At 38.3% G+C, this 23,043-nt stretch overlaps 1 protein-coding gene across 1 annotated transcript in view; it reads right to left on the bottom strand.

The window, feature by feature from the left end:
* The window catches only part of LOC143238087 (beta-alanine transporter-like), a 55,604-nt gene that overhangs the window by 13,301 nt on the left and 19,260 nt on the right, over positions 1 to 23,043 (bottom strand). Inside the window, exons 7-8 of the mRNA XM_076478031.1 lie at positions 3,833 to 3,938; positions 1,843 to 2,057 (exon numbers count right to left, since the gene is read on the bottom strand). Of these exons, the coding sequence (XP_076334146.1) occupies positions 1,843 to 2,057; positions 3,833 to 3,938 (321 nt within the window). The remainder of the gene's footprint in view (positions 1 to 1,842; positions 2,058 to 3,832; positions 3,939 to 23,043) is intronic.

Genomic DNA, 23,043 nt, shown 5'->3' with positions numbered 1-23,043 from the left:
AAATGAATATTTTGTAATTCTTTCCATTTTATGGGGTTAATTCTTCCATGCCATTGCAAAATGTAAATTTCAACATTATAGTAATGCTTCACTGATCCCTTTTGACAATTGAATGAGCTAGGGTGTAAATACTTTAGAATTCTCATATACTTGTATCAAGGGCACGTTATAAGAGTTCTGCTTGAATGAATATATTGATCAAATTTAGGGTCTGAAATAACTGTCATGGTACCCCATACAGTGTCTTAACTATATAGAAAGAAGCCATACAAGAAGTTAGTATACGGTAACATTTAGTGTAAGGAGAAATAAATTTAATAGCACTCTAGAAATAAACCCTAATAAAAAAAAAATATACAAAAAAGTGTTTAACACTATATATAAAGTTTTGCTGTCATGCCACAGCACAAAATGCAGAGAGAAATGTCAGCAGAGCAGAAAGTTTATATGATAGCTTTATGTGATGCTGGTTAGACTCTCTTGCTACAGAATTGAAATGCTCCACAAATGCTAGATTACAAGACCAAGAAAACAGAAAAGGAAGAGGCAAAATACCCAAACTCAATGTTACTGATGTTAAGTACATTTGTTTATACAGCAATCAGTATAGAAAGAAGACTACTACTGACCTCAATCATGGGATAAACAACCATGAACCAAATGACAGAAAAGTGTTCTGATCTACAGTATCAAGAAGACTCAATGAGAATGGAATATTTGGTCATGTAGCAGTTAAAATATTTTTACTTCAATCTCCAAATATTATAAAAAGACTGACACTTTCTAAAAAATACAAAAACTAAACTGCTAATGATTTGAAAAGGGTTTCATGGACGAATAAGTCCAAGCCTGATATACCTGGTTTGAAGCATAGTTTGTACAACTGGTGGAAGAAAGGTGAAAGATACTTACCTTAATGCACAGCACCTACCATGAAGCACAGGAGACAGTGTGATGGCTTAGGAGTTTTTTGCTGAGATGACAGGAAATATTTGCAAAATAGATGGATTAATGGACCAGTGCAAGAACCATCAGATACTGATCCAACATAGTATATCCAGTGGTTTCTGTATTATTGATAAACAATTTTACAACCAAGAAGATGACCCCAAACACTCATCCAACCGATACAGAAATCATTTAGCTAAGAAAGAAGCTGCTGGAGAAATCCAAATGGTGCAATGTTAGCATTTTTGCACAGTACTGTATATAGATGAAAATAGTACAATAAATCAGTTTTTAACTTATTTAAGCTATGTCAGTCAAACCGCATAGCCGATTTAATTTTTTCCATGAATACAAGTCTTTATGACAATAAATTCTTATGATATTTTAACAATTTTTTACTGCAACAATCACAATATAACTAATTTCTATTATATATCAATGCTGCAATTATTATTAAATAAACTTTATCAAATATACCTTAGACACAACATAATATTAAGAGCTGAACAATAAAAACATATTTAAACTATATATTCTAAAACCAATAATATTACAATTGCAAGTAAGATGCTATGAGAAACTTTCCAGAAAGCTTTAGAACTATAATTATTTAAACAAAAGTCACAAAATTACTTCATTGTTACAACTTTTAAAAATGTCAGTTTACCAGGGATAGAGCACAAACAAAAAATAGTACAAAACCATTCTTAAAACAATTAACAGTGGATTGATATTTCTTATTTAACTTCTTGAAGCACTTTCTTAATAAGAAGTGAACTACATTCCACTTTCCACAGTGTTAATAAAATAGGATGCCCTAAACTGAAATCAGTAAATGTAAATAAACATACAAATATTGTAATTCTTGCATTTAAAAACATAGTAATGCAGTACCTTCAGGGACACACATAATAAGCAGCCCACATATTCCAGCTGCAGATGTTGTTATCACCATAGGCCATCTTCGACCTAACCAGTCAATACCAAAAAATAGTAACAACATGGCAGGAATTTCTACTAAAGCACCATATGTGAATGATTGATAAATATCTGTACCTAAATTGGATGTGTTCTGAGTATTTGTATGGTAGCAACAATAGGTGACAAACCTAAAGGAAATAAAAACATATGTTAATGACGTATGTTGTGAAAAATAATTTTTTTTATCTTAGAGTTTATCAATGTCATCTTATAAGCTTTATTAAAATAGCAGTAATACCTCTCTCCAATTCTATATCTAAAGTCCAGATTTTAACAATTTCCAAGAAAAACAGAAAATATTTTTATCAAGTACGATGTACTGTAAAATCCATAATTTCCTTAATGAACCATGACTATCAGACAGAAATTCACCTGTGTGCATCTGTCTGTCTGTGTCTGTTTGAAAAAGGCCTTTCACTGCTCGACTGGAGGGATTGTGACTGTGCTTTCTTACAGAAAACTACAAATATTTACCTAAGGTACATTATGCAAGAATAGTTCCTGCATTTATTTTGTTTTACAGTTTACAGTTATTTATGGATAAACCACTAAGTACTACTTGCCATGCTTTCTGAACTTTCAAATTATCGACTTCTTATGCCGTTTGTAATTGATGAACATATTGTATCACATAAAAGTATTTCACACTTTTGTCTGTTACAACATTTAGTGTAAAAATAAACGTTATTAACTACCAAAGCCTGTAATGAAGCTGAGTTTCACCAGTGAACAGGGCATGAGGCCTATACTTCATTACTAATTCATAAGGCCACCAATATATACTTACTTGTACTTTAAAAGTGCCATATAACTTAAAAAAGAAGAGATTTATTGCAGGACCAAAGTAAAAAAAATCCTCTGAAATATAATCAAATAACACCAATGGTTAACACAACTTGCACATCATTTCTACATTTAGGTAATATCGGTAATACAGTTCTTACACCACATTTGAATACTACAGGGTGTTCGGAAAGTCACTGTGCAGTTTTGTAATCATATTTTATTCAGTCTATTTCAAACCAGCAACTGATAGCAGTGTTTAGAAACAAAATAAGAAGGATCCAAGCCTGTATTGATGCCAACGGGAGTCACTCTCAACATCGTTTATAATTGTCATTCATATTTACCTCCTGTATTCTATATTGAAACATGTCTGTTACTAAATATATAACTGCACAGTGACTTTCCGAACACCCTGTACTAATAAACTTAAAATAAAATTATGAAATTCTAACCCACAGATTTAATATTTTTCCAACAACATAAAATACAATAGATCATAAGTTCATTTTGAATGCCAAACAGAATGTTTAGTATAAGTGCACACATAATAAATATACTTGAAGGGGTTATTTGTTATCACAATGAACACAGACTGACAGCTAGTCCAAGAGATATGTGCAGCAACATAAACACATAATAAATCATGTAAATGCATAAACTATTAAAGTGATCAGAACATACCAAGCACTCATCATGACACTTATAAAAAATGATTGTGAATGAATGCATAACACTTATTCATTGCACTAAGAAAAACAAGAACATGAAAAATGTTTATACTACCACTTCAATACATATGCACACATTCCTTCGTAGGCTATGATTTAAAAACTATTTCCAATGTCTCCTGCAATATGTTCACACATGAAGTTGTGGCCAAATATGTCTTTAATTGCAAAAAAATAATTTGTGTTAACTTCTGTAATGTTAGATATCCTTCTATAAGAGTTAAGACACGAAATCCTCATTGACAAGTAACTTTAATCTGGTCTACGAGCCCATCCAAGTTCCAAATTGAAAGTTGGACTCTGGGGAACAAAAACTCTATGAAGGCTAGAAATTTCAAACCCAATTATTTTATTTACATATTACCCTGTTAAAAGACTGAAGCACATACCAAACTAATGCCATAATAAGTGAGTGTCTTCGTAAATGTGGAGTTCGAAACAAGTCTAAAGCTGTAAGATGAGCTTCATTCATATCAGCACCACCATCATCCTTTTCTACCTGTAAAATGTAAAAGACAAGAAAATAATAAAATGAAACTGTAATTCAAGTTATTCTAACTGTTAACTAATAAAGTCATTATAACAAATTTCAATTGAAAAAGATAATCAAAAACACTAATGTACACCCCTAAGGATTTCTAATGGTCTTCTCCTGATAGTCTAATACTGAAAAATTAATAAAATAAATCTGATGAAATGTAAACATTTGAGTGCAAATAGTCATTTGTCTATAAGGTTCAATGTTTTGCTGCATATAAAGATCAGAAAGTTATAATTTTCCTATAATGGAAAAGTTATTTCCACTAGGTACTTACTTCCTCTTTAAAGATTAATTACAATTCAGTATTGCCCTCTGTATGCAAAACTTTTCTTTACACAAGACTTGCACTTCCCTCTTGTTGGAATAAGTATATTCCAACATTTTTCTCATTCAAATCATAATGTGCCACATATTAACCAATAGTAGCATACCATCTGAAGAATACCCCTGACAATAAGAGAGAACATTGAAGGTTAGAAGAGAGCTCCCAACCACTTATGAGTTAGGCATACTCTTTGTTCATGTTTATAATTTGTAAAACACATGGGCAGAAATTGTGAGGTATGGAGTAGCTATGGTGTGTTGGACTGTAGTCAGCAAGCGAACTACATCCAAAACCTCATTGTGAAGTACTAACATTCATGTTAGGGTAGGATGAAGATCATACTTCACTTCAAACCCAAGAATTGGGGATTAAGACCCACACCAATTACTGGGTATGATAAATATCACCACCACTTTATTAATCCAAGAATTTTCATCTGGCATCAAGGGGATGGGATCAACTCATGTGAGGATTTATGTTGACTGTTTCATCAAATCCAAAACCTCAGTTCTAGGAACTGAAGTCCACACAAAGATAAGATGAGGGCTCCCAACCAAAGGGGTGAGGGACATATGAAATAACTGGTTGGTTGGTTTGGTGTTTTATGGTGCAAAGCAACTACATTTTCTGCACCAAACATCCAGAAAAAAGTTAAAATTGAAGTAAAATTAGTAAAATTTATAAAAGGAAATTGAGGAAAAACAAAACAAAGTTTAATTTTTGAATTAAAAACACAAATAGCATTAAATCCAATTTTACATCTAGTCTATAGCAGTAAGAGAAAAACTACAGTAACACAAGTTGTAAAGGACTTTTTGTAGCATAATTGTAATTATCATAACTTGCCAGCAAGACTAACAGGCAAGTTCAAAAACCATTGTTAGTCACCTGAAGTTGGCCTTTCCAGTCCTGGTTTCGAGTTATTTGACATTACGGACATTTTCTAATTTCAAATTCAACAAGATGGATTGTGATTCTTAAAAGGAAATCACATTAAAAAAGGTCTAATGTATAAATTAAAATAGTTAAATAGCATTAAAAAGATTAATGGCCTTTAAAAAACGAAAAACATCTCTAAGGTGGACAGCGTCACCATCACCAATAACACTGTCTAATGTTACAGATAAATCTTGGGACAGAACATGTTTTTAAAATGGTGCCATCATTCAGAGTCATAAAGATTGCAAGACAGTAAAATGTGGCTTATTGTGACCTGAGTGTTACACAGATAACACATTGGTGCATCAGTCCCAGATAAAAAACAACAAACTACGAGTTCAAAAACTGTGACCAATGCTATAGTCTAGTTAGAACAACTTCCTCTTTCCAATTCTTGTAGAAGCAAGATGGCCAGAGTCCAATAGAAAGTTTTATTTGGAAAAGCTTGTTTTCACATTCCTCACTCCAAGTTGACTGCCAAGTGGCATGGAGCCAAGCCTTGAATACGGAACAGGCACAACAGTGATAGTGCCAGAGTAGACAGATTTTGCTGCAGTGTTGGCAAGCTCATTCCCGAGAATACCAATGTGGCCCAGTATCCAGAAAAAGAGTACAATATATCTTTAGCATAGAACATCGATTCCTCTCCAGGTGGTGGATGAGAGAACATGAAGGATGTTCAGTGCTCTTGTACATTTGACCTGTAACTGCTTGATGTGTGGTATAAAGGTCAGCTTACAGTCAAAGATAAGCTCCAAGAACTTTGTCTCAGGGACCGTGGGAAGCACAGCTTCACCTATACCATTGGCAACAAAAATGCATAAAAAAGGTTTTAGAGAGAGAGAAATTAAAGCTGGTTGCTGTGGTCCACTTCAGTATATGATTGAGGGCACTCTGTAGCTTCTGCTCCATATACCTCGTGTTCAACGACTGACATGACATGTGAAAATCATCAACAGAGCCTGTTTGCAACAGTAGGAGGGAGTTGTTCAGTGATGGCATTAATATTTATACTGAAAAGTTTGACACTCAAAACACAGCCCTGAGGGACCCCAAGTTCCTGTACAAAAGAACGCGAAAGTGTCAAACCCACACAAACTTGAAATAACCTGTGCATTAAAACATTTTTTATAAAAATGGGAAAATGGCCATGTAACCCATATGTATGGAGGTCTTGCAAAATGCCATACCTCCATGTCGTATCATAAGCCTTTTCAATGTCAAGAAATATTGATAAAAGATGTTGAGAAAGACTTTTATGATTGATGTTTCAAGTTGAATCAGGTGGTCCATGGTAGAGCACTGTCATCAGAACCCACACTAGGTGGGTGAGAAGAGATTGTTTGATACAAGGAACCAAACAAGACGAGCATTAGCCATCCTCTCTAAGGTCTCACAGAAACAGCTCGTAAAAGCAATTGCATGGTAGTTTGATGGAATCTTGGGATTCTTCCCAGGCTTAGAGGAAGGTAGGACAATAGCCTGGCACCAGGCATCAGGAAAAACATTCTCCTGCCATATCCAGTTAAAAACAATCAGAATAATAGCAAGAGAAGCAGGAGGTAGATGGCACAGCATTTCATAGTGTACATCATCAGGTCCAACCGATGTATTACCAGAACGATGAAGGGCCATTGTGAGTTTCACCAGTGTAAAGAGATGATCACAGTCATAGAGACAATCAGCTCAAAAGGAAAGAGGTGATTGCTCTGCCCCAGTCTTGATGGCAAAGAATTGATTGATTGATTTAGTGTTTTATGGCACAAAGCAGCTAGGCTATCTGCGCCAAGCGTCCAATAAAAAGGTAAAAATAAATTAAATGTAGTAAAATACATAAAAGGGAATAAACGTAAAACAAAACATCATTGAAAAACATAAAAAGTATAAAATCAATGCTGACACCTAGTCTACAATGTTAAAAGAGAAAGCAGAGTAAGAGAAGTTGTAAAGGACTTTCTCTAGCAAAATGGTAATGATCATAACTCACCAGGAAGACTAACAGGTAAGTACAAGAACCACTGTCAGTCACCTGAAGTTGGCCTTTCCAGTCCTGGTTCCAGGTTATGTTGTCATAACAGCCATTATCAAAAGGTAAAATAAGAAAAGTGTTAAAAGACATATAGCAAAATCGTAATAAAAAGTAGCCAAATGTCCTGTAAAAAGGTAAAAGTACAGTAAATTCAAACGGATAGTTCAAACAGCAGTGTTAGTCACCTGAAGTTGGCCTTTCCAGTCCTGGTGTCAAGTTATTTAATGTTCTGGCCATTTTACAATGTCAAATTGAACTAGAGAGATTGAGACTGAAAATGGAACCACAAATAAAAAGGTGTAATGAATAAATAACAAACATTTTGAGGTTAAAAAAATTAATGGCCATTAAAAAACTAAAAACTTTATCAAGGTGGACAGTGTCACCATCACCAATAACAGTGTCCAATGTCACAGACAAACCCTGGGACAGAACATGTTTAAAATAGTGCCATTGTTGAGAGTCGTAACCATGGCAAGAAAGTAACTACCAAGAAAAAAAACTGTGGCTTACAGTGATTTGAATGTGACACAAACTACACACTGGTGCATCAGTTCCAGATAAAAGAAAACGATGAGTTAAAAAACTGTGACCAATGCATAGTCTACTTAGAACAACTTCCTCCTTCCGAACTTACGGAAGCTAGATGGCCAAAGCCCAATATGGGGTTTTATTTGAAAAAGCTTGTTGTCACGTTGCTCACTCCAAGTTGACTGCCAGCTGGCATGGAGCCGAGTCTTGAATACAGGACCATAGTCCATGTACGGAATAGGCACAGTGGTGATAGTGCCAGAGCAGATAGATTTCGCTGCCATGTCTGCAAGCACATTCCCACGAATACCAACGTGGCCTAGTATCCAGAAAAACTGGATAGAAGTAGATTTTAATGAGAAATGGGCCAGTCGGTTTTGAATATCAGGGAGAACAGAGTGTGAGCCAACATAAAGTAATTCCATGGCCAGCAGAGAACTAAGGGAGTCAGTATAAATAGTGCAGTCAGAGTACTGCTCTGCTTCAATATGATCCAGGGCAAGAGATATGGTGTACAATTCAGCAGTGAACACAGAAGCTGTAGAGGGGATTCTGCGTGCAACCACCAAACCACAACAAACCATAGTAGAGCCCACAGAGTCACCTGATTTTGAACCATTCATATAAATTGGAACAGAAAGGGTGTTCGAAAGATGTTCAGTAAATAAAAGATGGTACTTCCAATTTGGAGTATCTGCCTTTTTCAGATGACTGAAAGAAAGGTTACATTTGGGGGCTGTAATAAGTCATGGGGGGATGGGCTGATCAGTCGATTCTGCAATGTTTTCCAAGAACAGACCCAATTCATCCAATTGCACCTGGATGCAAAGGCCAAAAGGAGCAATAGCAAGTGGTGAAGGTGCAGAGAAGGTTTGTGAGATTCCACATATAAGCTCTGAACTGGGGAGGTGCCGAAAGCCCCAGTGCAGAGTCGAAGTCCTTGATGATGAATGGGGTCCAGCATCTTTAAGGCCAAGGGTCTGGCAGAGCCATAGACCATTGATCCATAGTTGAGTTTTAAATGAATAAGAACACGATATATCTTTAACATAGAACATCGATCCGCTTCCCAACTGGCAGTAGAGAGGACACAAAGGATGTTTAGTGCTCTTGTGCATTTGACCCATAGCTGCTTCAAGTGTGGTATAAAGGTCAGCTTACAGTCAAAGATAAGCCCCAAGAACTTGGTCTCAGGGACCACTGGCAGCAAAACTTCACTGATACAAAGTTCAGGATCAGGGTGGATACCCTATTGGCAGCAAAAGGGCCAACAAACGGTTTTAGAGAGAAAAATGAAAGCCATTCGTCATCGTCCACTTCAATACACGACTGACACGAGATGTGGACGTCGTCGACATACAGCCCATTCGCAACAGTGAGAGGGAGTTGTTCAGTGATGGCATTAATCTTTATACTGAAAAGTTTGACACTCAAAACACAGCCCTGGGGGACCCCAAGTTCCTGTACAAAAGAACGCGAAAGTGTCAAACCCACACAAACTTAGAATCTCCTGTCCATTAAAAAAATTTTAATAAGCATAGGTAAATGGCCATGTAACCCATATATATGGAGGTCTCGCAAAATGCCACACCTCCATGTTGTGTCATAAGCCTTCTCAATGTCAAAGAATACTGATACAAGATGTTGACATTTGAGAAAGGCTTCTCTAATTGATGTTTCAAGTTGAATTAGGTGGTCCGTGGTGGAATGCTGTCATCGGAACCCACACTGGGTGGGCAAGAGGAGGTTGTTTGATTCAATGAACCAAACAAGACGAGCATTAACCATCCTCTCTAAGGTCTTACAGAGACAGCTCGTCAAAGCAATTGGACGGTAATGTGAAGGAATCTTGGGATCTTTCCCAGGTTTAGAGAAGGGTAAGATAATAGCCTGATGCCAGGCATCAGGAAAAACATTCTCCTGCCAGATCTGGTTAAAAACAAGTAGAAGAATATCAAGAGAAGCAGGAGAGAAATAGTGCAGCATGTCATAGTGTACATCATCAGGTCCAACAGATGTACTGCCAGACCAATGAAGGGCCATTTTCAGTTCCATCAGTGTAGAGACAATTATAGTAAAAAAGACAGTTAGTTCAAAAGGAAAGAGGTGAACACTCTGTCCGAGTCTTGATGGCCAAAAAGGTGGAGGAACAAGCAGAAGTGCTAGATACCCGGCAAAAGCTTTCACCTAGAGTTTTGGCGATGCTCTGGACATCAGCTACCTCTTGGCCATCAAAGAGCAAAATGGAGAGGGGGACAGAATTGTAGTGCCCACTGACATTTTGAATCCTGTCCCATATGACCCTGGAACTGGTGATAGAAGATATGCCAGTTGTGAACTTCATCCAAAATTCCTTCTGGCTTTGACATCTTACCCACCTCGCATGTGCACAGGCCTGTTGGAAAGCAATGCGGTTCGAAAGTGTGGGATATCTATGGAAAGTATCCCAGGCCCGTTTTTGAGCCTTACATGCCAAGTGGCAAGCAGGATTCCACCACGGACAAGGATATCATGGAAAACGTGTTGAGGTTTTAGGAATACACTGAGCAGCTGCTTGTATAATACAGTCAGTTACTGCTGCCACACAGTAATCTATTGATGGCTGATTCATGATGACAGGATCAAGTTTTGTGAGAGCAGTGAAAGTGGACCAGTCTGCTTCATCCAGCTTCCACCACGGCACGTGGGTAGGGTGGCATCGACCACGACCAGTCTCTCTCAAAAGTATAGGTAAATGATCATTGCCTAGTGGATTACTGTCAACCCTCTATGAAAAATGGGAAAATAATGAAGGGGAGCAAACTGAGAGATCAATCGCAGTAAAGGACTGACTAGGGGCGTTAAAATAAGTGGAAGAACCAGTATTGAAAAGAGAAAGATTGTGATCAGAGAGCATACACTCTACAGAGCGACACCTCCTATCAATAACAGCACTTCCCCAGAGGGGATGATGTCCATTAAATCCCCCAGGATTAGAAATGGAAACAGCAACTGTTCAACGAGAGCATCAAGGTCTGATTGATCATATGTCTCTCCAGGGGACGAGTAGAAAGAACAAACAGTGATGGTATGACCCAAGGAAACACGGATGGCTACGGCCTCCAAGGATGTGTTGAGTGATGAAAACAGGGTGGACACATGCTGATCGACCAATAGTGCCACCCCTCCATGTACTCATCCATCACACAGCCAGTCATTTCTGTACAGAAAAAAACTGCCAAATGGTGACTGTATCAGCAGGTTTTAGAAATGTTTCTTGTAAGGAAAGACATACAGGATGGTAAGAAACAATCAGTGTTTTGATATCATCGAGGTTAGAACGTAAACCTCGACAGTTCCATTGTATCAAGGTGGCCATTTTTAATGACGGGTAGGCGAAGTGGCTGGAAAACCCTTCTGTTTATGACCACATCTTGTTTTCCTTACTGTCCTTATTCGGAGGAGGTCTATCGACCTCCATGGATCCTGCCCTGGGTCGAATGGGCAGGTCTTTGTTGTTGGAAGGGGATTCCAGTGACTGTAGACGTGAACGAATGATTGTTTTGCATCGTGAGGTTGGAGAAAAAGACGTATCAGAAGAAATGCCTGTATTTGAAACCGAAGGATGTGGATCTTGAGATTTATTGGACTGTATGGGAGGAACAGACATGGGTGTAGTAGTCGATTCATCAACCTTGGTAACCATGGAGGTCAAAAGGCTTTTCATTTGTTTTGAAAACAATTCTCTTGGAGGTACAGAGAGATCTGTCTGCACTCCCACTGTAGTTGTGGAATGAAGTGCAGCAGCATACGTCCGAGATGGAGTGGCGGACAGCAATTTCAGAGCCTCAGGATAACTAATGTTATGGGTCGTTTTCAAACAATACACCTCTTTTTCCTCCAACCATCTTGGCCAAAAACGAAAGTAGGAAGGGTGGGAACCATTGCAGTTGACACAATGTGGGTCCGTGTGACACTCATAGGCATCGCGGTCCTTGCCACCACAACGAGCACATGTCAGGGAAACACGACAGGACATCTTTGAGTGGCCGAACCTCTGACATTGGAAACATCGAAGAGGGTTTGGAATGTACGGCCATACCCTGCAAATTAGATAACCTGCCTTGATGGTGGCAGGTGCACGTGGTGATGTAAATGTCAAAACGAGAATATCTGTCGGCAGTGTAACTCCATCTTTGCAAGTGGAGATGCGCCTCACTGCAGAAACTCCTTGAGTGGAGAGACCAGCGAGAATCTCTGATTCGGGGATGTTCTTCAAGTCCCTCTCAATAATAACTCCTCATGATGAAATCAAGGTAGCATGAGGGGTAACCTCAATAAATACATCCCCAATTGCCTTTGAATTCAAGAGGAGTTCACTGTGTTGGGATGTGGATGTTTCAACCAATATGTCTCCAGATCAAAGCTTCTTTACTGACTTTGGAGAGCCAGCAAGTCCCTCTAGTCCCTTCTGAATAAAAAAGGGGGACATTTGCCCTAAAGGTTTTTCTGAAAGAGAATGTAACAGAAGAAAATGGGGTACAGGTGTTACAGATGTTGAAGATTGCTGCTCAGAGTCTTCAAGACATGATTGTTTACCTATTGACTGTTTTTTCACTATTTTATTTAAATTTGTTATTGGAGGATCCATAGGAAAAAAGTAAAATTTCGGCACCCACTGACCCCAATCACCATGGAGCCCTACGAGGGGATGCACTACAATTTCATGCAAGGACATTGTAGCAATGCCAGGGTTTCATGAGCAATATACCCAAACACCAGCATCAGACATAATGTCCACAACACCCGTTGAGAACTTCCAACATTGGTACTTGGTTGACTCTAGCCCAAGTGGACCAGCCGATTGACCCATGAGAGTCCACCCAAAGGCTGCCCATCTACAGGAATTCAAGGCCAAAGTGGTGTGTTAGGGTTGGACCCCTCAACCACCAGGATCCTCTCCTCCCCTTCACAGGTTGCCACACACGGCAAACACGTGGGTGGATACTTAGATCCCATAGGAGGTAAACTGAAAGAACAGAACCTTCCCTGGGAGGTCCCCTCACCACAAACAGGAATCCACACCGAGGGATGGCTAAGAAGGTGGAGGAAGAATCAGAAGTGCTAGATACCCAGCAAAAGCTTTCACATAGAGTATTGGCAATGCTCCAGGTATCAGCTATTTCCTGGCCATCAGAGAGTAAGATCAAGAGGGGAACAAAATGATATTGCCTACTAACCTTTCGAATCTTGTCCCTTATTTCTTTGGAACTGGTGGTAGAAGATATGCTGGTTGTGAACTTACTCCAAGAGTCCTTCTGGTTTTGACATTTTATCCACCGAGCATGTGCACAGGCCCGCTGGAAAGTGATGCAGTGAGAGAACATGGGATACCTACGAAAGGTATCCCAGGCCTTTTGAGCCTTCTGTGCCATGTGGCAGGCAGGATTCCACCACAGACGAGGATATCATGGAAAACGTGTCAAGGTTTTAGGAATAAATTGAGCAGCTGCCTGTATAATACAGACAGTTACTGTTGATGACACAGTCTTCTATTGATGACTTACAGACAATGGCAGGATTAATTTCTGTAAGAGCACTGAAAGAGGGCCAGTTTGCTTGATCCAGCTTCCACCAGGAAATGCAAGTCAGGTGGCATCAACCACAGCCTCAAAATTATAGGAAAATGATCACTGCCTCGTGGGTTATTGTCAACCCTCCATGAAAAGTGGAAGAATAGTGAAGGGAAGTGAATTGAAAGATCAACAGCAGTAAAAGACTAACTAGGTGCATGAAAACAAGTAGACGAACCACTGTTGAAACAAATAAGGTTGTGATCAAAAAGCATACACTTTACGAAGCGACCCTCCTATCAATAACAGCACTTCCCCAGAGGGGATGATGTCCATTAAATGTCCCCCAGGATTAAAATAGGAGACAACAACTGTTCAATGAGAGCATCAAGGTCTGATTGATCATAGGTCTCTCCAGGTGAAAAGTAGAGAGAACAGTGATGGTACGACCCAAGGAAACACAAATGGCTACGGCCTCCAAGGGTGTGTCGAGTTGCAAAAACAGGGTGGGCACATGCTGATCAACCAAAAGTACCACCCCTCCATGCACTTGTCCATCACACAGCTTGTCATTTCTGAACAAAGAAAACCACCAAATGGTGACTATCAGCAGGTTGCACAAATGCTTCCTACAAGGAAAGACATACAGGATGGTAGGAAGCAATCAGTGCTTTGATGTCATTCAGATCAACACGTAAACCTCGACAGTTCCATTGTTATTTTTATTTATGTGTAGGCAAATTGGGTGGAGAGCCCTTTTGTTTACAACCATGTCTTTTTTCTTTACTATCTTTATTCGAGGGAGGTCTGTTGACCTCCATGGATCTTGCCCTGGGTCGATTGGGCAGGTGTTTGTTGTTAGAAGAGGATTCTGTCAACAGAGGACATGAATGAATGATCGTTTTGCATCTTTGAGTGGGAAAAGAAAATGTATCTGAGGAAATGCCTGTAACTGGAACCAAAGGAAGTGGATCTTGGGGTTTAATGGAATGTATGTAAGGAACAAAGATGAGTGTTGAAGTTGATTAATCAAGTTTTTAACCATGGAGATCAAAAGACTTTTAATTTGGTTTGAGAACGATTCTTTTGGAGGCACATAAATATCTGTCTGAACTTTCATTGTAGTAGTGGGATGAAGTGCAGCAACATACGTCCAATATAAAGTGGTGGACAGCAACTTTCAAGCCTCAGGGTAAGTAATGTTTTGAATCATTTTCCTAACACTGCACCTCGTTTTCTTCCAACCATTTTGGGCAAGAATGAAAGTAGGATGTGCGAGAGCCATTGCAATTGACACAATGAGAATCCATTTCACACTCACAGGCATCCTGGTCCTTGCCACCACAACAAGCACACATCAAGGAACCATGACATGATGCCTTCGAGTGACCGAACTGCTAACACTGGAAACATCCGAGAGGGTTTGGAATGTATGGCTGTACCTTACAATTAAGATAATCTGCCTTGATGGTGACAGGTGGACATGGTGATGTAAAAGTCAGAATGAGAACACTGGTCAGCATCATAACTCCATCTTTTGCAAGTGGTGATACACCTCACTGCAGAAACTCCTTGAGTGGAGAAACCAGCAAGAATCTCAGACTTAGAAATGTTCTTTAAATCCATCTCCACAGTAACTCCTTGTGATGAATTCAAAGTAGCATAAGGCATAACCTCAATAGGTATATCCCCAATAACCTTTGAATGCAAGAAGAGTTCACTATGTTGAGATGTGGATGTTTCTATTAACATGTCACCAGAGCAAAGCTACTTTACTAACTTGGGAGAGCCAGCAAGTCCCTCTAGTCCCTTTTGAATGAAAAAGGGAGACATCTGCCCTAAAGGTTTGTCTGAAAGAGAATGTAGTATATGAAAATGAGGTACAGGTGTTAAGAGATTGCTGCTCAGAATCTTCAAGATGTGGTCATTTACCTAAGAATTTTCTCACAAAACCATCAACATAATTTCACAAAACAGAAAGTTAAAAAATAATCTTACAGAAAAAGACATTAATTCCATTAAAAACCTAAAACAAGACAAAAACATTAAAATTCTAAAAACAGATAAAGGAAACGCTATAATCATAATGAATACGAATGAATACATCCAAAAAATGAAGAACATCCTATCAGACACTAACAAATTTAAACCAATACACACAAATTAACAAAGACTCACCAAACGCAACTAAACAAAATACTACTGAAAATGAAAAAAGCCAACACAATTTCGCAAACACTTTATTCCTACCTACACAAAACTGACTCACGCACACCACAAATATACGGCATCCCAAATCTCATAAACCAGATTGTCCATTACGACCAATAATGTCCACATCTGAATCGTTTAGATACAATCTTGGTAAATACGTAGCATGGGCATTCTACAAATATGTAACATCAGCCAGCTCATTCATCAAAGACTCTTTTAATTTCAAGTCTAATCTTAATCAACTTAATCATAAAGCCTTAATGACCAGTTTCGATGTTATATCCCTCTTTACAGAAGCCTGTAAGTTAGCCTTAGAACTCTATATCCGAGACGCTAACCCATCCATAGACATTCCAAGCAACCAATTAGCAACCCTCATAGAATTCACTATGATGAAGACAAACTTCATGTTCAACAACCACAACTATGTACAAACAAATGGCCTAAGCATGGGCAGCCCAGTATCACCAGTTCTAGCCAATATTTTTATGACACAAGTTGAAACACAAGCAATTAACACAGCATTACATCCACCACTATACTGGTACAGATATGTAGACGACACGATTGCTGGATTCACATCTACAGAACACACTTAATTTTTTCAATCACATTAACGCTATACATCTCAACATCAACTTCACATGTGAACAAGAAGGAAGCAATCAAATATCATTTCTTAATCTCACAATAACAAGAACCGATACACAATTTAAAACAGAAATCCACCGAAAAATCACCCATCTTGGACTATACATTCCTTGGGACTCAGCACACGAAACAAAACAAAAACTCAACATACTAAGAAACCAAATAAACATGGCCATAAAACTATGTTCACCAGATAAAATTAACGATGAATTAGACAAAATAAAACAATACTTCATCAACATCAATAAGTTTCCTCCACAAACCATAGAAAACATTATATGCACACACCTAGACAGAAAACAAAATCAACCAACAAAAGTAAATATATCTCACAAATTAAAAAATCACGAAACCACATACTGCTGCATACCATATATTCCCGACATCATCAGACAAATAACCAACATTTGGCAAAAACTAGTAACAAAATATGACATTCCAGTTAATACCAAATTTATTCAAAAACCAGGCATAAAATTGAGATCTATACTATGTAAAAACTACACTGACAAACATCACACCAACATTATTTATAAAATACAATGTGATAACTGCCACGACTTCTATATTGGAGAAACAAGTAGAAAAATGAAAACCAGATTTAAAGAACATAAAAAGTCACCTTCACACGTTTTCGAGCACTGCAAGTCAAATAAACACAACATAACTATAGAAAACACTCAAATACTAAATAAAGCAACAAACAAAAACAAATGCAAGTCAAATAAACACAACATAACTATAGAAAACACTCAAATACTAAATAAAGCAACAAACAAAAACAAATGCAAAATTAAAGAAGCCTTACTTATACAACAACTTAAGCAAAAATAAAGCAATACAAAGGAACACCTTTATACCTATATTAAATATAATAAAATAAATAATAAAAAATTACATATTCAAACATCTAACACTGCCCTCTACATTCCAACACTCAGTTTCACAACCCCTCACAAACATGTGGTCAGCTTCCGGTCAGTTACCTCTCTCTTTCTTTGTGAACCTGACGATGACCGAAGGTCGAAACGTTCTTCACTCCTCTACGTAAAAAATTTTGTCAACTCAAACGAGCCGTTTTTACATATATATTTACCTATGGACTGTTTTTTCACTATTTTGAAGTTTTTATTTGGAGGATCCAATAATAAAAAAGAATATTTCGGTGCCCACTGATCTCAACCACCATAGAACACTATGAAGAGACACTACAATGCCAAACTAGGACACTGCAGCAATGCCAAGGTTTTGTGAGCAACATACTCAAACACTAGCATCAGATACTTGGTTGTCCCTAGCCCAAGTAGACCAGCCGACTGACCCAAGGGGGCCACCCCAAAGCTGCCCATCTACAGGAATTCAAGGCCAAAGTGGTGTGTTAAGGTTGGACCTCTCAACCACCTGGATCCTCTCCTCCCTCCCCTTTACGGGTCACCTTGCACGACAAACATGTGGGTGGACGTTAAGATCACAGAGGAGGTAAACTGAAAGAACAAAACCTTCCCTGGAAGATCCCCTCACCACATACAGGAATCCACACCGAGGGGACATATGCCATAACTCAGCTCCAGTGTGTATTGAAGGGATAGCAGGAGGCTTCATCACTCAGTAAAGTGATAGATCAACTCTACTGTTTGTGTAAAATAATAGTAAAAACCCAGGTCAACCAGTCCAGTGACAAATCAACTCCAGTGATTGTGAAAATTGTAAAAGGAGGCCACATCTCCCAGGAATGTGATGTATCTACTCCATTGGTCAGAGAAAGTAACAGTCCAAAAGCATTTCAACCTGTCAGGTGATGGATCAACTTTATGGTAGTGTAATTGATCTAAGAAGGCCACATGATCTATTAAGCTGATAGATTAATTCTAGTGGTTGTGTAACTAGCATCAGAATGCTTCATCTTCCTGTAATGAGATGGATCAACTCCATGGATTGTGATCAGAAAAGCCTTTCCAACCAACATGGAGATGGATCACTCTGTGACAGCCACATTGCACTTACACTAGCAGAACACTACCACCCTACTCTCAACCAAATGGTTAAAGCCAACTTTTTGTGGAACCTATTGAGGAGAGTACCTCCATGGTCAACCACTCCAGTGGATTGGAATTGGAAAGTGACAAGAACCCCATAATCCACTCAAGGAAGGAGAGTGGGAATGCGGTGGAGAGTCTAAAGGAACATTATCAGAGACACTGCAATGGACTACCACAAAACCCAATTTTCTAAAGCAGATCCTACAGAGTTATTCACTCGAGACATGGTAGGGATGGACATGTATCCCCTTCTGCACTCCAGGGGGTTGTACAGTCCCAAATGAATATGTTCATGAAGCAATTATCTCGAGGTAGTTAACTTTCCAGTAATCTTGTGGAACAAACCACCTAAACAGTGAGCATGCAGAGCTATGTATGAGAGAGATGCAAGTCAAGATGGATTACAGGGCAGATTTGAAATTAAAGAATACCTGGTCAATTATCACTCACCACAAAGTGGGATCAATATAATAAAAAGGAAAAGAAGGAAAGACCCCTGAAAAAGAGGAAAATGAATAATACTTGCAAATTAAAGTTGCATCAAAGTATGAAGCATGAATACAGGTGAAAAACAAAACCCCAATGTGGACGAAAGTGCAATTTGATTAAGATAGTGGGAGACAAACATACTGAACATGGTTCACATGTCAGCTTGCAGAATCTCCTTCAGTGGATGACAAAGATGAGAGCAAGGGAAAATGAGAGGTGACAGATATGGTTGGAGGAAACATGTAACAAGGTTATAGTTGGATGAGCATAGAGAACAGTAGGCTAAATGAATCAAAATGTGGACCCACTTTGTATGGACAGAAGGGAAAAGATCATGAAGTGGGGAGGACTGCAAGGAAATAAAAGAATGAGTCCAGAAGAACACATGAGCACAGTGAGAACAGAGGAAGTAAAACCCTATGTTGAACTGGTCAATGCAATGCAATCAGGAGAACCTTACAAGAAATGTACCAGAGAAATCACCCAATGATGCAATTGGATAGGAGAGTACATATAAAAGTTATTTGTGAGACCAATCCTGGATAAAAGCATCAACAGCCTGTGAATGCAGCACAGATGACCAAAAGTGGGGCAATTTGGTGTAGAGGCCCGTAACAAATGCACCCAATTGAAAAGAACCTATTTGAAAACAAACAGATCTAATTACCAATTTGTGGGATAGACTTAGTGAGCGCTTGGAAAATAATCTGCGAATAGATAAAAAGTACCACGTACATTATATACAAGACAAATGTAATGTGCATGGGCCCAGTATAAAAGATCCAAAGTCCAAAAATGGAAATCTCTGGATCAGGTGCCCCCCTTGGTGGTTGATATCACTCACCACCATAGAGCTATCTGAATTAACTATCACCATATGCTGATGGGCAAGAGAAATGAAATAATGTAATGTCTGACAAATCACTATATGTTGAAAATATTGATGTGCAAAATGATTTCTTCTGCAGATCTTTGACCCAAACTTTCATGATGATTGACTCAAAACCCCCATCCTTGAAGTAAAGTGTTCATTAACAGATATATATCCAGATGTGTAGGAGGAAAAGAAACGCCCACTGATGTATGGGCTTTGTCTTTCCAGCACTACAGATCATCTCTAAAGGAAGGAGGAAGGGAAATGGTGGTGGAAAGAAGATCCTATGCATCCATCATTTGTGAAGTGTCAAATGCAGAGATCAAACATCTCATATGGGCACAACTAATCGGGACCAATGTGATTATGAAGGACCAAATCCCCCAGAACTGCACAAGCGGTAAGTGACTGAGCTATAAAGGAGTGGACAGAGCAAGCTGGTGTCAAAAAACACCCCAAAAGCCCTAGATATAAGGTTCGTCAAAGGACCAACTTCTCAAATTTGATCAACTACAGTATTTGGGAAGTCGATTAGCTTTAACATTAAGCATTGTTCACTGGGTGTTAGGGTACAGGGGAAACTAAGACATATTTTGAGATAACTTCCAGCCACTCGCCCCAACTATTATCGTGGCCCCTGATACCTCCTTATGTTCTCTGGACACCTTTGAGAAAAACTTCGTAAATCTTTTTAGAGTCAGGACTTTTGCCAGTAGAGTTACGGCAAATATTTTTTTTCTGTCAGGCCTAATGATTTTATACGACTATTCTACACAATGCTTATTAAATAGGATATAGAAGTAAATTTATGGGATTTATTTTAGTTTTGTTACTTTAATCAAACAATTAAGGTGTATTAAAATTTAGAAAGCACTAATTTACCAATCTTATTGTTCATTGAAAATTGGTTACTAAATGCGATATACAGGAATATCATGTTTTCTATATTTTTAGTGATATAAAACTGTGAATTTTCTATCAGTTTTTAATTTCCCTTCTGCATAATAATGTCGGCAACACATGGTTTAGAAAACGTTGTTCTACTTGTTTTCGTTATTGTTTTCTATAGAAGGTAATGCCATAGTGTGATAAGTCATAGTGAGTATATCATCACCTTGGACAGACAAGGAACTGCTTATATATTATTATGTTAGAGTCCTTCTAAGTGGCTACTGCACAAAACCACTGTCATTGACAGCATATTTTTTTGCCTTTATGAGAAGGGCAAGAAAGAGTTGGCATATTACAGGTCGCTGTGAGTGAGGTAAAGAAATTACATCTCTGATCTTCAAAGAGGCAGCAAGGGAGGATCTGGATAATTTCCTGAAATTTTTCAGAGAGGTCATACCTTAGAATAGACGGACATAAATCAGGATGCACAATGGCTGGTCTTGAGCTTAAATAATCTGGCTTTTCATGCTGCTTAACATTTGAATAGAGAGTTAAAAAGTGACAATATAAATGTTCTGTGCAAACTGCATTGCCTATGTGATCCAGAGGAAAATCGGAGATCCATCAAGCCAAGTTCAAGGATTGAAAAAGGATCACCATTAAGGAACTAGCCACCTATGTGAACTGTTTCCACAAGTCGTACAAAAAGGCATATCCAGCAATGCCTATGCAGATTGGGAGGACGTCTTGGTTAATAAGTTCATCGGGAGACATCCAAATCAGCTTATGCAAAATTATTTGAGACGGAGAGATATTGTCACTCTCAAGGAAAGTATGTATATCAAAAGATATTATAAATTTGTCATTTCAAACTGAAAGAAACCTGCAGTGACATAGTAGTAGCAATTTCACTTATGAATGGTGTGACACCAGTGTCTCCAATATGGCAGACTAAAACCGACCAGATTGTTAACAACCAATTATCTCCACGTGATGAAAGTACGAGACAACTACACTGGTATCCTCTGACAAGGCAGGGATATAGGTCTTTCTGTAAGCTACATACTACATCAAAATTCCTCTAGAGGTTAAATTCCAGTAGTCTACGTGGTATTCTTCTTTATAAAAGTGCATGGTACTACAAGGTTGACCTATTCCATGTATTTCACAGTTATGGCTGATTATTTTACATGGAAACTGTTCAAGATGGGAAAAACAAACATGGCAGAGCTACTGATTCCAACCATCAGCTCAACAGATGCTCTCCAACTCATAAAGTCAACATTCTGTCATTCAACAAAATAGGCAAATATATCGATACCAGACCTCAGATAGTATAGCAAATGTTCTAAACAATTGACAGACCCTGAGTTAAGCTAACCCACAGGTTATGGAAAGAACTCTTGCCATAAAATGTTTGGTGCTCATTCTAACTCTGTTAGGACTAGGTAGAGCTTGGTGTTTGTTAAAAAGGGTAAGAGATTGAGTTCCTGGTAGACACAAGAGAAGTGAGTATTGTAGTGACCCTGAAAATCTCTCAAGAATGAGACCACTATTATGGTCAGTGAATATCAACTTCATTCATTAGAAGTGAGATAGATATCTCTGGTTCAGTGTAGGTGTTGTCCACAGAATGAAAGTAGGCATTTCTGTTTTTTGTCCTGTAATTGGCATTGTTGAGATAGATATACTAAAGGTTTTATCGGCTTTGTTTACGTAATGAATGAGCTTTTTTATGAGAAAGTAATTTAATGTTACTAAGATTAAGTTCCGGAATAATAAATTACACGAGCGAATAATAACACCTTCACATACTTAAGTGGTGTTTTGTGGTTTAATCGACAAATTTGAATACATTAGCACCATGTTGTGCAGTTTCAGAAATCACAAATGAAATAAATTGTTTCAAGCAACATTAGCTTTGGCAGAGATTAATCCAACAAAGGATGAACTCCAGATGTTGCTTTATAATTATGGATAGTTGGCTTTCTAGCTGGATTCTGTAATGGTCATAGATATGGTAAGGAAAGTGGAATTAACTGATACTAGAACTAAAGCTATGGTTATGTATATTATGCCTTGGCTAAAAACAAACACAAAGCTACCAATACATCTGAGAACACTGGTTAATAATTGTGGTGAAAATTGGGATCCAATGCAGCAAAAACACTTTTGTTAGTTGTTTGGTGAAGATGCTGATATGTTACTTGGGCAGCATGACCGACTGGTTTAGACAGCAGTAATTAGCACCGTACAAATACAGGCAGCCCACACCTGAGAAAACAACTATCACATTGACGTTTTAAAGCACCAGATAAGTTGTAAGAGCTGGAATACAGCAGTTTGTAGTCATACAGCCTTTGAAATGTACATGATTGTTTCTTACCTTGATTACCAGGAAGAAAGTAAGTACACAAAAAGTCTGCACGGAACGTTAGCAGGGGAACACTATAACTGTATTGATGCTTTCCCTTTACAGAAGATAGATGTATTGAAAGAATCTTTAACATCTTATATCTGATGTT

Source organism: Tachypleus tridentatus, chromosome 13 (genome assembly GCF_004210375.1).
Source record: "Tachypleus tridentatus isolate NWPU-2018 chromosome 13, ASM421037v1, whole genome shotgun sequence".
Classification (NCBI taxonomy): domain Eukaryota; kingdom Metazoa; phylum Arthropoda; class Merostomata; order Xiphosura; family Limulidae; genus Tachypleus; species Tachypleus tridentatus.
Note: the sequence above shows the minus strand (reverse complement) of the source record. Positions and strands in the feature narration are given on the sequence as shown.